The sequence below is a fragment of the Equus przewalskii genome, chromosome 10, assembly GCF_037783145.1.
Source record: "Equus przewalskii isolate Varuska chromosome 10, EquPr2, whole genome shotgun sequence".
Classification (NCBI taxonomy): Eukaryota; Metazoa; Chordata; class Mammalia; order Perissodactyla; family Equidae; genus Equus; species Equus przewalskii.
Window position 1 is genome coordinate 58,306,342 of NC_091840.1, and position 14,935 is coordinate 58,321,276.

Consider the following 14,935-nt stretch of genomic DNA (forward strand, 5'->3'; position numbering starts at 1 on the left):
CCTTTAAATAGACCCTCCCTGTCCAAACAACTGAGGTCCTGTGGAAGCCAGCCGCAAGGTGTGCCCCCTTGGATCTCTATTTGAGAAAGAACCTGGCATTCAGCTGCAGGGCCTGCAGTCAGCTGACACCTACAGGTGTTAGTGCCACCGGGATCCCAGGACTCAGTCTGGCTTTTGAGCTGAAGGTACACTCTTCCCAGGCAGCCTCCAGCAGTGACTAACCACAGCAAGAGGACAAGGCACTGGCCATTTCTGCCCAACCTGCAGCTCCTCTAACGGGTGGTCTAATGGGGCTCCCCAAGCAGTTGGCCAAGACTTCGCCAGATGTGCACGGCTTTCTGAGGCGCGCTCTGCCCCAACCTGCTGCCTCTCCCTTTTCCTGTCATAAGTGCTGGGTCTGTACCATGGTCTAAAGCCTTCCCAGCCCAATTCTGCTTCCCACCCCTTTTATCTTTCTCGGGTGGTACTCTCTAATAAACTTCTTTCATTCCTAATTCTGTTTAAGGTTCTGTGTCTCAAAGGACAGAACCGACACAATAACAGGAACCGTGTAAAAATGAGACATGGGTGTTGCTCTCGCCTCGTCCAGCCTCCCTGTTTCCTTCCTTACCTCTGCAACTCATCTTTGGGCCCCTTGCTCTGAGGACCCACTGAAGCCTTACTGTTCTGGTTCTAGTCCTACGCACCACACTGCCAGTGGGAGGCCCCCACCTCACCCCAGCCCTCGGGGTAAAGCAGACTGAAGATACATTCATCTTTAACAAAACTCCGATTTCCAGGATCTCACTGATGCGTTCTCTAGCATTTCATCACAGCATTAAGAGACCAGTTAAAATTAAACTCACACTTTCAGGAACAATAGCCCAGCATTTAAAGTCTTTCCTAAGATTTTCTAATCGGGTATCTTTACTTGCAGCAAATCAGACTGTGTTCCCATTCTGAAATTATATGCACTCTTTGAAAAATGCAACAAAATAAGTCACTCCTATAAAAGTGTCCTTCTCATCTCCTATCCATTAGAGGGCTTTAAAAAGCATGGTCACTTGGAAACTGGAACACAAGCACCCAAATAACTCTTAATGGCTCTAATGAGGGGGACAGTCTCCTCACAATTTTGACAAAAAGAGAATAATACACAGGAGTTTTCACAATACCTGGGCAGTTGTATACTAATGAGAGGTGTTTTTAAAATGTTACATATCCTTTATCACAGGGCTGTTCATGACAACAGCATTACTTTGCAAATATTGGTTATCCTGCCCAAAGAGGTCTGGGTAAGTGCCATGTAATTTAGAGAGTTACCCCTATGTAATCGATGCAGTAACCCCATCTCTAAAATTTTTTCTGACAGTGTTCCCGTGTGGCAAAGTTTTCTATCCTGCTTCTTGTACCAGGTCAATGTACCAAAACTGCCAGGGAAGGACCCAGCTCAGCCCAGCCCCAAGGACACGGCCGGTCTGCTGGGCCTCCCTGCCAGGACAGGCAGCTGAGGCACTGGGAGGTGAGCGGCGAACAATGACTGAGGCTAAGACCAAAGTTTTAATTACGCCATTCAAGGGATAAGTCACTTACACAGGTCACTTCACCTCTCAAAGCCTCAATTTCCTCATTCAAATTCAAATTAAAAAATTACTCCCTTGAAAAATTCTTTAGAGTTCTGACTCTGTCACAGAAACACATACTCCATCACCTGCCACTCCAGGATTCCAGCATTAGGTCGACCATCTCTCCTCAGTCAGCCAAGACGCAATTCTCGAGGCTAAATTAAACTCCATTTGCTTCCTGCGACAGTACAGAAATGTTCTGTTTTGCTTTCAAATGCAACCCCGTGGTTCTCAGCATCTAAATCTGCGCTGGAGACCAAGATGACCAACCAGAAGATGAAAACTACAGCCCACTGGACTCTCCACCAAGCTCGCTTAAATTCTGAGGAAATCAAAATCTGATAAACCGGAGACATTTTTGGTATCCTAAAATAAGCAGAGACTATTTTGGGTAAGAAACAGTCACAATCAAGCCTTTGGTCTGAGTATGAGTAACAGATCTGCTGACGGGTTGTCACCTTCCACGGGACTCCAGAAAGTGTGTGACATGCAAACGATGCACTGCAAAATGGACAATGAACCAGAAAATGACTGCCAAGTCACACTTTTTGTCGCAAATGCCTAGAAACTCTGCAAGAAGTGCCTAGACACGGTATATGAGACCCGGTCTAGGCGGCAGACAGGAGGGGCAAGTCAGATTCCACCGTAAAATCTGTACAGACGACCCCCCGCGCCCAGGACCCCTCTCCACGGAGCCAGGCTCCTTCCCGCCCCCCTCGCCGCGTCCGGGCGGACCCAGGGCTTCCAGGTGCGTGTTTACGGTGAGCGGCGTTTCCTTGTCGCGGAGCAGGCACAGGTAATTCCACAACCCCATTAGCGCATTCCAAAGGCAGGAATCACACCCTGGGACTCCACCTTCCCGCTCGCCCCCTCGGCGCCCGCGGGCAGCGCGGCGGCCAGGGCCCGGGAGGCGGGTGGGGGAAGGGCGCCCGGCCGGGGAGGGGGCGCGGCGCGACCCCCGCCAACCGCACAGACCTGCTTCGGGATCCTCGGGCCGCCCCGAGTGGTTGCCCATGCTCGGCCGGCTCGGGCGGCGGCCGGCTGGCCGGCCTCGGACGGGGTGTCCGCCGCGCTGCAGCTCGCGCCGGCTCCGGCTGGCGAGGCAGCTGCGTCCGGCGGGTCCGCTCCAGTCAAAGAAAGGGCCGGGCGCCTTCCAGTTCCCGGCGGCCGCCGGCGGAGCCGCTCTGCGCCCGCGGGGCCGGGCCCGCCCCTTCATCTGCATGCCGCCCGCCCGCTCATTTGCATACCACCCACCCACCTCATCTGCATGCGCCCGCTCGCAGGCCCACCCACCTCAACTCGAGGCTGCCAGGCCGGCGGGGCCCACCCACCTCATCTGCATGCCGCCCGCCCACCTTATCTGCATACCGCCCGCCCAACTTATCTGCATACCGCTCTAGAGCACCAAAAAGGGTGCCTCCCAGGCGTGGGAGGGACGCACCGTCTGACCGACTGAAGGCCTCTAGGGGCCGACGCTGAGAACGGCTGCGGGACTAGGGAGGCTGGAAAACCCCCTGCGGGGAGGCTGCAGCCAAGTGCCGCCGGGAAGGCAAAATCTGCGCGTGAGAAATTAGATCTTTTATCAGGACAAAAAAACCCTAGGGTTGGCATAGGACAGGAGCTTACTAAGTACTTTTGGGGTGAGGGAATGAATGGACGAACAAACAACTCTTGAGACGAAGGCGATGAAGAAAAATAATGCATTAACAAAGACTTGCCCATTACTCAAGATGAATACTACCGCTAATAATAAAAATGCATATCAATCTTAAGTGGAAACTTTTGCTGCTATCAGAAATGACTAACTTATGGAAATTACCCTGAACGACTTTGATTGTTAATCTTACAGTGAAAACACTTGGAACTAACTAAACCTTGCAGTGAAAATATTTAGGACTCATAAAATCATGAGTGGAATGGTAGGCTCTGTCTCCTGCATCTCCTGACCACTATGGTACATTCTCAGTTCTCATCTTACCTTCAACCTCTTAGGATACCACTGATCACTCTCAGGTCTTCAAAAGAGTTTATTCACTTGGCTTCCAAGACACCACACTCTCCTAGTTTTCTGCCCACCTTCCTGGTAGCCTCTTCTCAGTCCCCTTTGTTGGTTTCTCCTCATCTCCTTGACCTCTAGACCCTGGACTGCCCTAAAGCTCAGCCATCTCTATCCAACGTGGTCATCTCTTCTCTAACTTGGCCATCGCGACCAACTTGTGGCGTTTAAATGCCATCTATATATCTTCAGCCCAGTCCTCTCTTCTGAACTCCAGACTCATTTATCCAAGTACTTTCCTGACACCTCTACTTGGACGTCTTAATAGGGATCTCCAATTTAACTGGAACAAAACCAAATTCTTGATTTTCTTCCATAGATGCTTCATATAGTCTTCTCCATTTCTGTAAATGGAATACGTCGGTGTATATGTGTGTGTGTGTGTATATATATATATATATATCATAAATGCCACCGCATCTCACTACTTCTCACCACTTCCACTGCTACCACCTCGTCCAAGGAGATAGTCATCTCCTACCAGGACTATTACAACTGCCTCCTAACCCGTCTCCCTTCTTCTGCCCCTGCCTCTTTATAGTTTAACCTTCACATAACGGTCAGAGTGATGCTTCTAAAACCTAGGTCAAATCCTGTCATGCCTCCACTTACAATGCTCCAATTGCTTTCTGTCTCACTCAGAGGAAAAGCCAAAGCCCTTACAATAGCCTCCAAGGCCCTGAAAGATCTTTTTCACCCTCCATCAGTGGACTCACCTTCCCCCCTCACATTGCTCTTGCTACAGTTGCCCCCTTACTGTTCCTCAAATAAGCCAAATATGCCCCCATCCAGGGGCCTTTGTCCTCGCCGTTCCTTCTCCCTGGAATGATCTTCCCCCACATTCCTACATTACATGCACCACATGGATCACTCTCACTTCCTAGGTCTCTGGTCAAATATCATTCTATTAAGAGGAGCTTCTCTCATCACGCCACATTAAATAGTAAAGCTGACTCCACACACACACTTCCCTGCTTTGCTGACCTCCGTGACACTTATCACCATTTAGTATACTATATACTTATTTGTTTAATGGTTTATTGTCTCTCCACTAGAGTGCAAGCTTAATGAGAGTATGGACTGACTGACTGAACAAAGGAAGGAACAAATGAACAAAAGAATGAATTTATTGGCTGTACCATAAACAAGTCAGCTCTTATACATTACTTCCTTTTAGTAGTAGTGCCATGAGTTAGTTTCTCCCACAAAACTGGTTTGTCAAAGGCAGGAGTCATAAGTCTGTTTGTATAATCTACAAAACCTAGCAGAACCCTGACACATAGAAGCAAATATACCAAGGACAATAAATTGCATGGGATGATTTTAGAGCAGAAATTCACATGAGATCAAGTTTACCCCCCTTTTGCAGAAAAGATGGTTGACTTTCCAAAATATTTATGGAATGGTAGAAAAGGGCTGAGTTTGTCAACACTGTAACAGTGCCAGAACTTCAATTTACATAACAGTTACATACTTACCTAGAGAGTTTTGGAAACTAAAGAGTCATCTTATTAATCCCATAAAATGCTGAGCAATTAATGTGTATCTCTTAATGAAAGCTGGGCAAGTAAGACACCAACCCAAGATACGTCCTGGACTCCTGTGGTTCTCTTTTATAGTCTATAATATCGAGTCAAGTCCTGTGTGTATTTTATCTCCTTAACATTTTCAAGTCTTGCCTTTCTCTTGTCTTTGAGGCACTTGTTTAATTCAGGCCTTTAATTCATACAGGGATGAATTAGCATTAGCTTCCAATTCACTCGATGCTTCAAGTTCTACTACTGCTCAACTCACTCTCCACTCTACTTATCAAAACTGCAAATCTGACTATATCACATCTCTGCTTAAAAGCTCCCCATAGCTCCTCTCTACCTTTACGATAAAGTCCCCAGTTCTTCCGTATGGTACACAAAGACCCTTCCCCACGTCCAGCCCTGTCATTCTAGCCTTATCTTTCAAAAGGACACCCAGCAACATGAAGCCAGTTGTGGTGCCCTGAACTTACCCTATTGTTTCAGGCCTCTATGCTTTTATAGCTACTATATTCCCTTTGACTTGATACTCTTCTATAACCTAGCTGCCTGGAAAATGTCTATTCATCTTTTAAATTCTTGGTTGGGCATCACTTCCTCTGATGAGCCTGCCCATCCCCACCAGAATTAAATACTCTCTCCCTCATGGTACTTCTGTACCTTGTAAATACTTGTATTTTCCCAAAGAACCACATTATTCTAACCATTCTTCCTTATAAGATTGTGAATTCTTTGAGTGACAGTGATGCTGTCTTAATCATTTTTGCATCCTTAATATCTAATATATAGCAAGTGAACTAAATAACATATTTATTAACTCTATAATACAATTAAAATGCTAACTTCTCAGACAAACTAGCTCTGGGATGTTTACTTGAACTTCCAGAAGATTCCTTACTATCCAGAGAAATCCTATGTTATTGAATGAGAAGACTAAGTATTATAAAAACATCAAGCCTGCCCAAATTAATCTATAATTTTAACAAAATTCAAATTAATCATGAACTTGATGTGTTTACTCCAAAATTTACTTGGAAGAATAAAGACACTGGAAAATCTAAGAAAATTTGGAAAAGGAAGAATAAAGAGGAGAGAGTCACCTTATTAGAATTAAAAACATGCCATAAAATTACTTAAGCAAAACAGTGTGGTTACAACAAAATGGAAATTTCCAAAAAAAATAGATTTAAACGAATATAATGTATTACTTCAAATTAAGTGAGATCCATATCCTCTTTATGCCAAAATTAAATTCCAATTCAAAATAAATTTAATCATAAAAAATGAAAATATAAGTCCTAGACATAAACATGGATGAATATTTTTATAATATTGAAGGAGAAGAAAGTCTTTCTTTACTGTCTGACTTTTCATTTTGAACATTTTCAAATTCTTCGGCAAGTGTGGCGAGAACACTCCAAGGAACACCGTATCTACCCATCACCTGTCTTTACCTACTGCAAACACTTCACCAGTGTGCTTTCTCTCTCTTGCCCTCTCCATTCTTCTTCCTGTTGAATCGTTTGAAACTATGTTGCAGACATCATCACGTCATCCCACTGCGCCCCTAAATACATCCCCCATGCTCTCCTAAGGCACTCTCCTACAATACCCTTATCACCTAGGAAGATTTTCAAAATATCATATAGGATACAGTCCACATTAAAATTTCCCCAATTGTCTCCAATTTTGTGTGTGTGTGAGGAAGACTGGCCCTGAGCCAACATGTGTTGCCAATCTTCCTCTATTTTATGTGGGATGCTGCCACAGCACTGTTTGAGGAGCAATGCTAGGTCTGCACCTGGGATCCGAACCTGCAAACTCTGGGCCACTGAAGTGAAGTGCACGAACTTAACCACTCCACCACCAGGCCAGCCCCCCAAATATTTTTTGTAAAAAAACACCAGGATCCGGGGCTGGCCCCGTGGCCGAGTGGCTAAGTTCTCGCGCTCCGCTGCAGGCGGCCCAGTGTTTCGTTGGTTGGAATCCTGGGTGCGGACATGGCACTGCTCATCAAACCACGCTGAGGCAGCATCCCACATGCCACAACTAGAAGGACCCACAACGAAGAATATACAACTACGTACCGGGGGCTTTGGGGAGAAAAAGGAAAAAATAAAAAAATCTTTAAAAAAAAAAACAAAAAAACACCAGGATCCAATCAATGTTAAATACTGTTTAAGGAAGACACATCCTGAAACAACCTTGATCAATGACAGTTTTAGATGCTGATAGAGGTTACCTAATAAAACCATTTTAAAAGGAGGTAGAGAATTTAATACACTCATAATACTTAGTCCTGAGGGCATGACCTCACAATTTTAAGTATTAGACATCACTGTACACAAGTCTTTTAAAGATAACTTTAAAAGCAGTGTAGTAAGAAGTCAGGCTGTGGCAATCACACATACAGGGCAAATGAAAACCAGCTGCCTGAATGTTAGGTGAATGGGATAAAATTTCCAGTGGAATCAGAGTGCTTATCTTGAGCAACAGGAGGAAGTGGAGCTGATGTGCTCCAGAACCACTGTGAACTAACCTCAAAATGCCTCTAGTGATGATGGCTGATGGTCACGTCAAAGACGCCTGTGATGCTTGTTTAAAAAAAGCAACAACGTAATTCGAAATTACTATATTTTACATAATGTGTGATTTCAAATGTAAAGGTATATCTAAGTTGATAAATTAGACATTAAAATTATATATTTTCTATTTCATCTGTATTTGAAGTGTTTATTTAAAGAGGACAAAAAAAGGTCTTTAGGAATCCTTATTGTATATAAGGAGTCCTTTATATTCAGGCATATACAATAAAATAATATGTACATGGTCCCATTTTTATTAAAAAATACTATATTGTATTGTACATATTAGTATATGTAGAAATAAATTTGGACATGTATATAGCAAATTACTACAAATACCTGTATCTGAAAAATAGAGTTAGAAAGGACTTTTTCCATAGCAAGTATCTCTAATGCCTTAACAATAAACATATTTTACTTTTATGATCAGAACACACAAAAAGAAAAAAAATGTGCATATCCATAAACCCAGCAATTCTTCTACAAATTCATTCAAAAGAAATAATTACAAATATACATAAACATCTAGTTTCCAAGATAATAATTCTTAACATTTATTGAGAAATAATTACATGCCAGGGACTATTCTAAGAACTTTATCTATTTTAACTTATTTACTTCCTCATAAAAATCCAACAAGATAAAACTACGTTTTAACTCAAAGTTTAGGAAATGACTGAGAGGGTAAGTAACTTGCCCAAGGTTACCCAGCTGTAAAGTGGCAGAGCCAGGACTGGAACGTGTGTCAGGGGTGCCCCAGCCCACCCCCCCGGCTTGGAGAGTCACTAGGAGGACTCTTGGGGCTCAGCAGGTAGTTGTGCTCATGGCTATGATTTACTACAGTGAAAGGATTCAAGAAATGAGAAGGGCCCCTGGGATGAAGGCCAACGGAGACCAGGTGCAGGCTTCCAGGAATCCTCTCCCAGTGCAGTCAAAGAGAGTGTCCTAATTCCTCCAGCAACAACTTGTGACAACACAAGTATAATGTTGTATATGAAGGAAGCTCACTAGAGACTCAGTGCTCAGGTTTTTATTGAGGACTGGTCACAAAGGCACCCTCTGCCTAGCACCTAACAAAATTCCCGACTTCCAGAGGAATGCAGGTGTTCAGCATAAACCTCAGTGTTTGCGCACACAGTTTAGGCACAGTGAGCCTCTCTTATCAGTTGGGGTGGAGGAAACCATCCTGAAATCCAAGTTCCCAGACATGAGCCAAGCGCCAACCTTGCAAGCAGACTTTCTAAGGATAATGTCCCAGGCCTGCTATGTTCACGTTTTTCTGCATAGTATCCATGCCATTTAACTCCAGAGTTTGTACTCTTAACAATGCTGCACTGATTCCCCTGTGTCTATAACAGCAAAAAGCTGGGGGAAAACCTTCAATGTTTAACACAAGGCCTAGTTAAATAAATTATGATGCAGCCATACAATGGGGTCCTATGCAGCCCCTAAAACAGTGTGTCAGATGTACTAACTTATAATGCAGAATGGTACATATATTAAGAATGTAATTCTTACTTTTTGCATATAAACAAACAAAAAATATCTGAATACAAATACCCAGATATGGAGGAAAGGGTTTGGAAATCCTCAAGGCTCTGATTAAGAGTGGCTCTATTTGAGTGGGTAAGATTTTTACGTCCTTTATGTTCTTTTTTTGCCTGTCCATATATATTTTTTATTTTGCTTTGGTGGGCATGTACTGCTTTTTGCGTTTGTAATTTAAAAAATTCATTTTAGGGGCCGGCCCAGTGGTGCAGGGGTTAAGTTTGCACAGTCCGCTTCGGTGGCCTGGGGCTCGCTGGTTTGGATCCTGGGTGTGGACCTATGCACCGCTTGTCAAGCCATGCTGTGGTAGGCGTCCCATATATAAAGTAGGGAAAAATGGGCACGGATGTTAGCTCAGGGCCAGGCTTCCTCAGCAAAAAGAGGAGGATTGGCAGTAGAAGTTAGCTCAGGACTAATCTTCCTCAAAAAATAAATAAATACATAAAAAATAACATTAATAATAAAAAAATTCACTTTGAAAAAATCACATATATTCTTAAAATAATTTCAGGTAAAATTGCTTATATTACCAAAAGATTCTTCAGTTTCTAGGAGGATTCTTTAAATAATTATTAATTCAGTACATATACAATTATTTAACAGATAGTCATTTCTTCCCCGTAATACTATTAAGGACTGAGCTTAATCTGAAGGTGGTACTAGAAGATAGAAGACAGTTTATAATTTTACTAAACACTGAAGTGTCCACTATTTTTTAATAACATGACATCAAATTTTACTTTTAAACATTTATTATAAAAAACTTCAAACATATACAAAAGTAGAAAGAGATATTATAATGATCCTCTATGTACCTATCAACCCCGTTTCAGCAATTATCAACTCATGGTCAAACTGGTTTCATCTACCATTATCCACTCTCTCTTCCCTAGCCTCAATTATTTTGAAGGAAATCCCAAACATCCTATTTCACTGGTAAATACTGCAGTATGTATTTCTAAAGATAAAGACTCTTTTAAAAAGACAAAACCACGATTCCATTATTCCAACTGAAAAACTTACCAATAATTTCTCACCAAATTGCTAATCAGAGTTCAAATTTTCTCTTGTCCAAGATTTTTAAAAAATCGTTATCCATGCCACTAATACCTATTAGAAAGGTGAAAATCCAAAACAGTGACAACACTAAATGCTGGTGAGGATGTGGAGCAACAGGAACTCTCATTGCTTGTGGGAATGCAGAATGGTGCAGCCACTTGGAAAAACAGTTTGACAGTTTCTTATAAAACTAAACATGTCCTTACTACACAATCTGTCAGTCATGCCACTTAGTATTTATCCAAATGAGTTGGTAAGTTATGTCCACACAAAAACCTGCATACAAATGTTTACAGCAGCTTTACTCATAATTGCCAAAACTTGGAAGCAACCAAGGTGGTGAATAGATGAATGGATAAACAAACTGTGGTGCATACAGTGGAATATCATTCAGCACTAAAAAAGAAATGAACTCACAAGCCACAAAAAAAACCATGAAGAAACCTTAAATGCATATTGCAAAGTGAAAGAAGCCAGTCTGAAAAGGCTACATGCTGTACGATTCCAACTATATGACATTCTGGAAAAGGCGAAACTATGGAGGCAGTAAAAAGATCAGTGTTCACCAGATGTTTGGAGAGAGAGAGGAAGGGATGACCAGGTGGAGCACAGGGTACTTTTAAGGCAGTGAAACTACTCCATATGATACTCCAGCGGTGGATACATGTCATTATACATTTGTCAAAACCCACAGAATGTATAACACAGAGAGTGAACTCTAATATAAACTGTGGACTCTAGTTAATAATAGTGGATTGATATTAGCCCATCAACTGTAACAAATGTACCACACTAATGCAAGATGTTAATTACTGGGGAATCTAGGGGAATTGGTTAGGGGATATATGGGAACTTTCTATACTTTCCATTCATTTTTCTGTAAACCTAAAACTGTTTTAAAAAATAAAGTCTACTCCTTTGAAAAGAATCATGATCCAAATAACTATCTCAAACTTAAAGTAACACCACAAAACAGGAATAACAGTCACTGGGGATCGCCCGTCTATCACCCATTTCCTACTTCTTTCTTGCTAAAGAACTCCATGGACATGATGCTGATGGAAGGTCACACTGTTCTTAGCTCAGGAGGGAATCTTAATTACATAGTCTAAGTCAGTCACAGCGACTCCATCTTGCTCGCTATGACTGGGTTAGGGATGCTTTGTGACCCAATTCTGGCCAACACCACATGAGGGGAGGTCTGGTGGTGGGAAGATTGGGGAAAGTTCTCTTGCCCATAAAGGAACATACTGGAAGAGATGCCCTCTTCTTCCACTGGACTTTGTCCTCTCTACTCGAGATGGCCAGAACCACAGCAGTCATCTCAAGATGGTGAGGGCAGCTAGCCAGAGCGCCAAGTCAACATGGTCATGATGGTAGACCAGAAAGATGGAAAGAACCTGAACCTCAATGACATTACTGAGCCCACAAATTAAACAGCCTTTGATTCACCTACCTTTTGTTTTGTTATACAACACAGTATACTTCCTCAGTGTTGAAGTCCAGCTAAATCAGATATGATCTGACTGTGTAGCCATTCTTTTTCTCCTCTTACAAGTAAGGGACTCAGGCTCAAAGAGATTAAGTGATCTTGCCCAAAGTTCATATAGACTGAAAGTAAGGAGCTGGAATTTAATTCAGGTCTATTGCCTCCAAAGCACTTGTTCTTTCCTTCTATACCACTTTGCCTCCAGTAGAAGCTGGGCACAGAATCTTGAAAGAGAAGACAACATTTCAAGATTCAGAAAAGCAGGAGCTGGCCCCATGGCTGAGTTGTTGAGTTCACACACTCCGCTTCGGTGGCCCAGGGTTTTGCCGGTTCAGATCCTGGGCGTGGACGTGACACCGCTCATCAGGCCATGTTGAGGCGGCATTCCACATGCCACAACTAGAAGGACCCACAACTAAAAAATATACGACTATGTACTGGGGGGCTTTGGGGAGAAAAAGGAAAAATAAAATCTTTAAAAGAAAAAAAAGAAAAGCAAATTGTTTCTTGCAATAAGTAACTATAAACTGTGGAAAAATCTTGAAAATCCTTGAATTACAGACAGCACATTTTTATCTTTAACAGGGCTTAACTTAAATACAAATAACATCTCTACAATCTAAATGAAAGAAGATTGAGATATGATAATTAGCACTATAAATGCAAAAATTCCCTTGTCTATACTTGTCTCAGCCACTGACTCATTAAGTGACCATGTTCAGGCCACCCCTGAGCCTATAGGAGCTCTATTATCTACCCACCACCCTCCCTTGGAGCTTGGTATAAAATCATCATTGGCCTTCAAGATTCTGGAATTCACATTATATGTGAAAGAAGGGTCTAGACTGAATACCTACCTATATATTTGCATAACCTATGATTCCCTAGGTTGCACAAGCCTAGGAGTAGAAATGGGGTCACGTTAATAGAATTACACGGTATTTTTCTGGTTCTAGTCATTTACTACTGTAACTTGACCTTCATCCCCACTGCAAAGCTCCCTCCAACTATTTCTGGGAGTCCTAGGAGTATGGCGGCCTCCAAGGTCTCAAAGCAAGAGCTCAGTGAACTTGGAGCACGTGCTCTTTATGTTCTCTCTCCTACAGAACTCCCTCAGGAAGTCCAGCTGCAGCAGCCTCCACCTCCAGCCTCCACTCAAGTGCACAAGGAGGCCCCCCATTGCCACTGCTCCCCACTCTTCCTGTCTCAGTCAATGGAACTGCTCCACAGGCCAAGCCTGCCATCCACCCAGTGCTGCTGGTGTCCACAGCTTCCATGCCTCATGTGGTCAGATGTTGCTCCTGCTGCAGGCCTACCCCTCAAGGATGCCTATGTCTGGCGGATTCCCACTGCATCCAAAGCTGCCTACCCCAGCTAGCAACTCTATCAGTATTCTCTTTATGGCTGTGTCACTCCTGAGAGAGATGTTTCGAAAGATAATCACCATAGTTAACGCTGGTTGCTTCTGAGAGTTGGTGTTCTAGAGCATGCTCTAACTTTCTCTGTACTTTTCTACATTACATAAACTTTTTAAGCTATCAAGCATTAATCATTTAATAAAAACAATATCATTTTTCTTACCAAAAAATAATAATTAATGTGGCTTTATGTGCAGTGCACTGCACTGAATATAACAGGAGATAAAATTTTCCATGCCTTAGAGAGGTTTAGATTGCTTTATTCCATAAATAGATATCAGTATCTGTTTTGTACATGACACTAATCAAGTTTTCCATATTCTAAAGGAGAGGGGAAAACCTCAACTTTCTTAATAAGCCAAAGGCCAACTTGCTAAACAGAGTAGGCTCACATAAGAAAGAAAAGAAGGAGAAACTTGAACATGGAGAGACAGTAAAAGAGAGGGTCACAAAGCGTAGTGAAAGAATCAGAGGAAAAGTTCCTCAGGCAGATTGCATGTACACTAGTCTAAAAAACACTCCAATGATGAAAGATGGCAGGAAAAGTCAAGGGAGGATGTGCAGGATAGAAAGCAGTGTTGCTGGGGCTGGGGGTGAAATGGATTGACTGGAAACAGCACAGGGGATCTTTTTGGGGTCACAGAAATTTTCTAAAACAGTTGTGGTGAATGGTTGAAACTCAGTACATTTACTAAAAATCGTATTGCATATTTTAAATGGGTGAAATTTTATGATATGTAAATTGTACTTCAATAAAGCTGCTTTTTTAAAGTCAAAGGAGATAAATGAGTAACCCTTCAAGATTTTATGCATTACTTCCCATCTAAAAAGGGCCCAGTCCCCACTCTGAATCAGTTGGCATGACTGAAGCCTGGGGGTGCCTCCCTGCCGGGAATAAAAGCTAGAAAGAGAGGCTTTGGAGAAGATGAGATAAAGGGAAACGAGAGGCCTCACCCATACTGGGCATGTGCCTGCTTACTGAATATGCTGCCAGCAGGTCCAACAAACTGGCTTCCACTCAAAGCAACCCAGAATTATTAGGCAGGAAAGAGAAACAGTACAAGGAGGGATATGGTGAGCGTCTTAGCACTGCAAATGCAGTGCTACAGAGGGCCTTTAAAAGGGAAAAGCACATCCTGTTGTGAGAGCAAGAAAGGCTTTATGAAGGAGGTGCTGCTTATGAGCTGGTCCTTTCACTCCATCAACGTCCAGAGCAGCAGGAGCGGGCAGGGGGGCAGTGGGAGGAGGTGTCTGGCATGGACATGCGCATCCCAGACAAGCAGGGCCCAGCAGCCGGGCCGGGCCGTGTCTTTGTTCCTCTGAGTGAACAAAGGCTTGATTGTGGGAAAGTCCTGAGTGTGTTCAGAGAACAAGCCACCCTTGGCCCAGGACTGGAGCTCAAGGCACGAAAGGGGACCGAGATAAGGCAGCAATGGGATCACGCTGAATCAAGGCGAGAGGTTTGCCCTTGGTTCCTTACCTGGTGAGGAGTGCCTGAACTGTCTGAGCAGAGAAGTGGTCTGATGAAAGGTGTGGTTTAGGAAGATTACTCTGGTAATACAAAACTTGCTCTCTTATACACCCTCTACCTAACAGTTTACAGATAACCAATTCACCAAAATAACCAACGTACCCCATTTTTAA

General features: G+C 43.1%; 1 protein-coding gene across 24 annotated transcripts in view; it reads right to left on the bottom strand.

Annotated features, from left to right (window-relative positions):
• SPECC1 (sperm antigen with calponin homology and coiled-coil domains 1) overlaps window positions 1–14,935 on the bottom strand; it is a 283,955-nt gene that overhangs the window by 140,820 nt on the left and 128,200 nt on the right. For 4 of the 24 annotated variants that reach the window (XR_011523694.1, XR_011523691.1, XM_070563546.1 and 1 more), the window contains exon 1: window positions 2,580–2,831. The exons of 17 other annotated variants lie outside the window; for them this stretch is intronic. Coding sequence is in view for 4 of the 7 variants with exons in the window: in XM_070563546.1 (XP_070419647.1) it covers window positions 2,580–2,826 (247 nt within the window). In the remaining 3 variants the exon portion in view is untranslated. Of the gene's footprint in view, window positions 1–2,579; window positions 2,864–14,935 lie in introns of those variants that run through there. 3 more of the 24 variants (XM_070563544.1, XM_070563558.1, XM_070563555.1) reach the window with 3 other exon arrangements.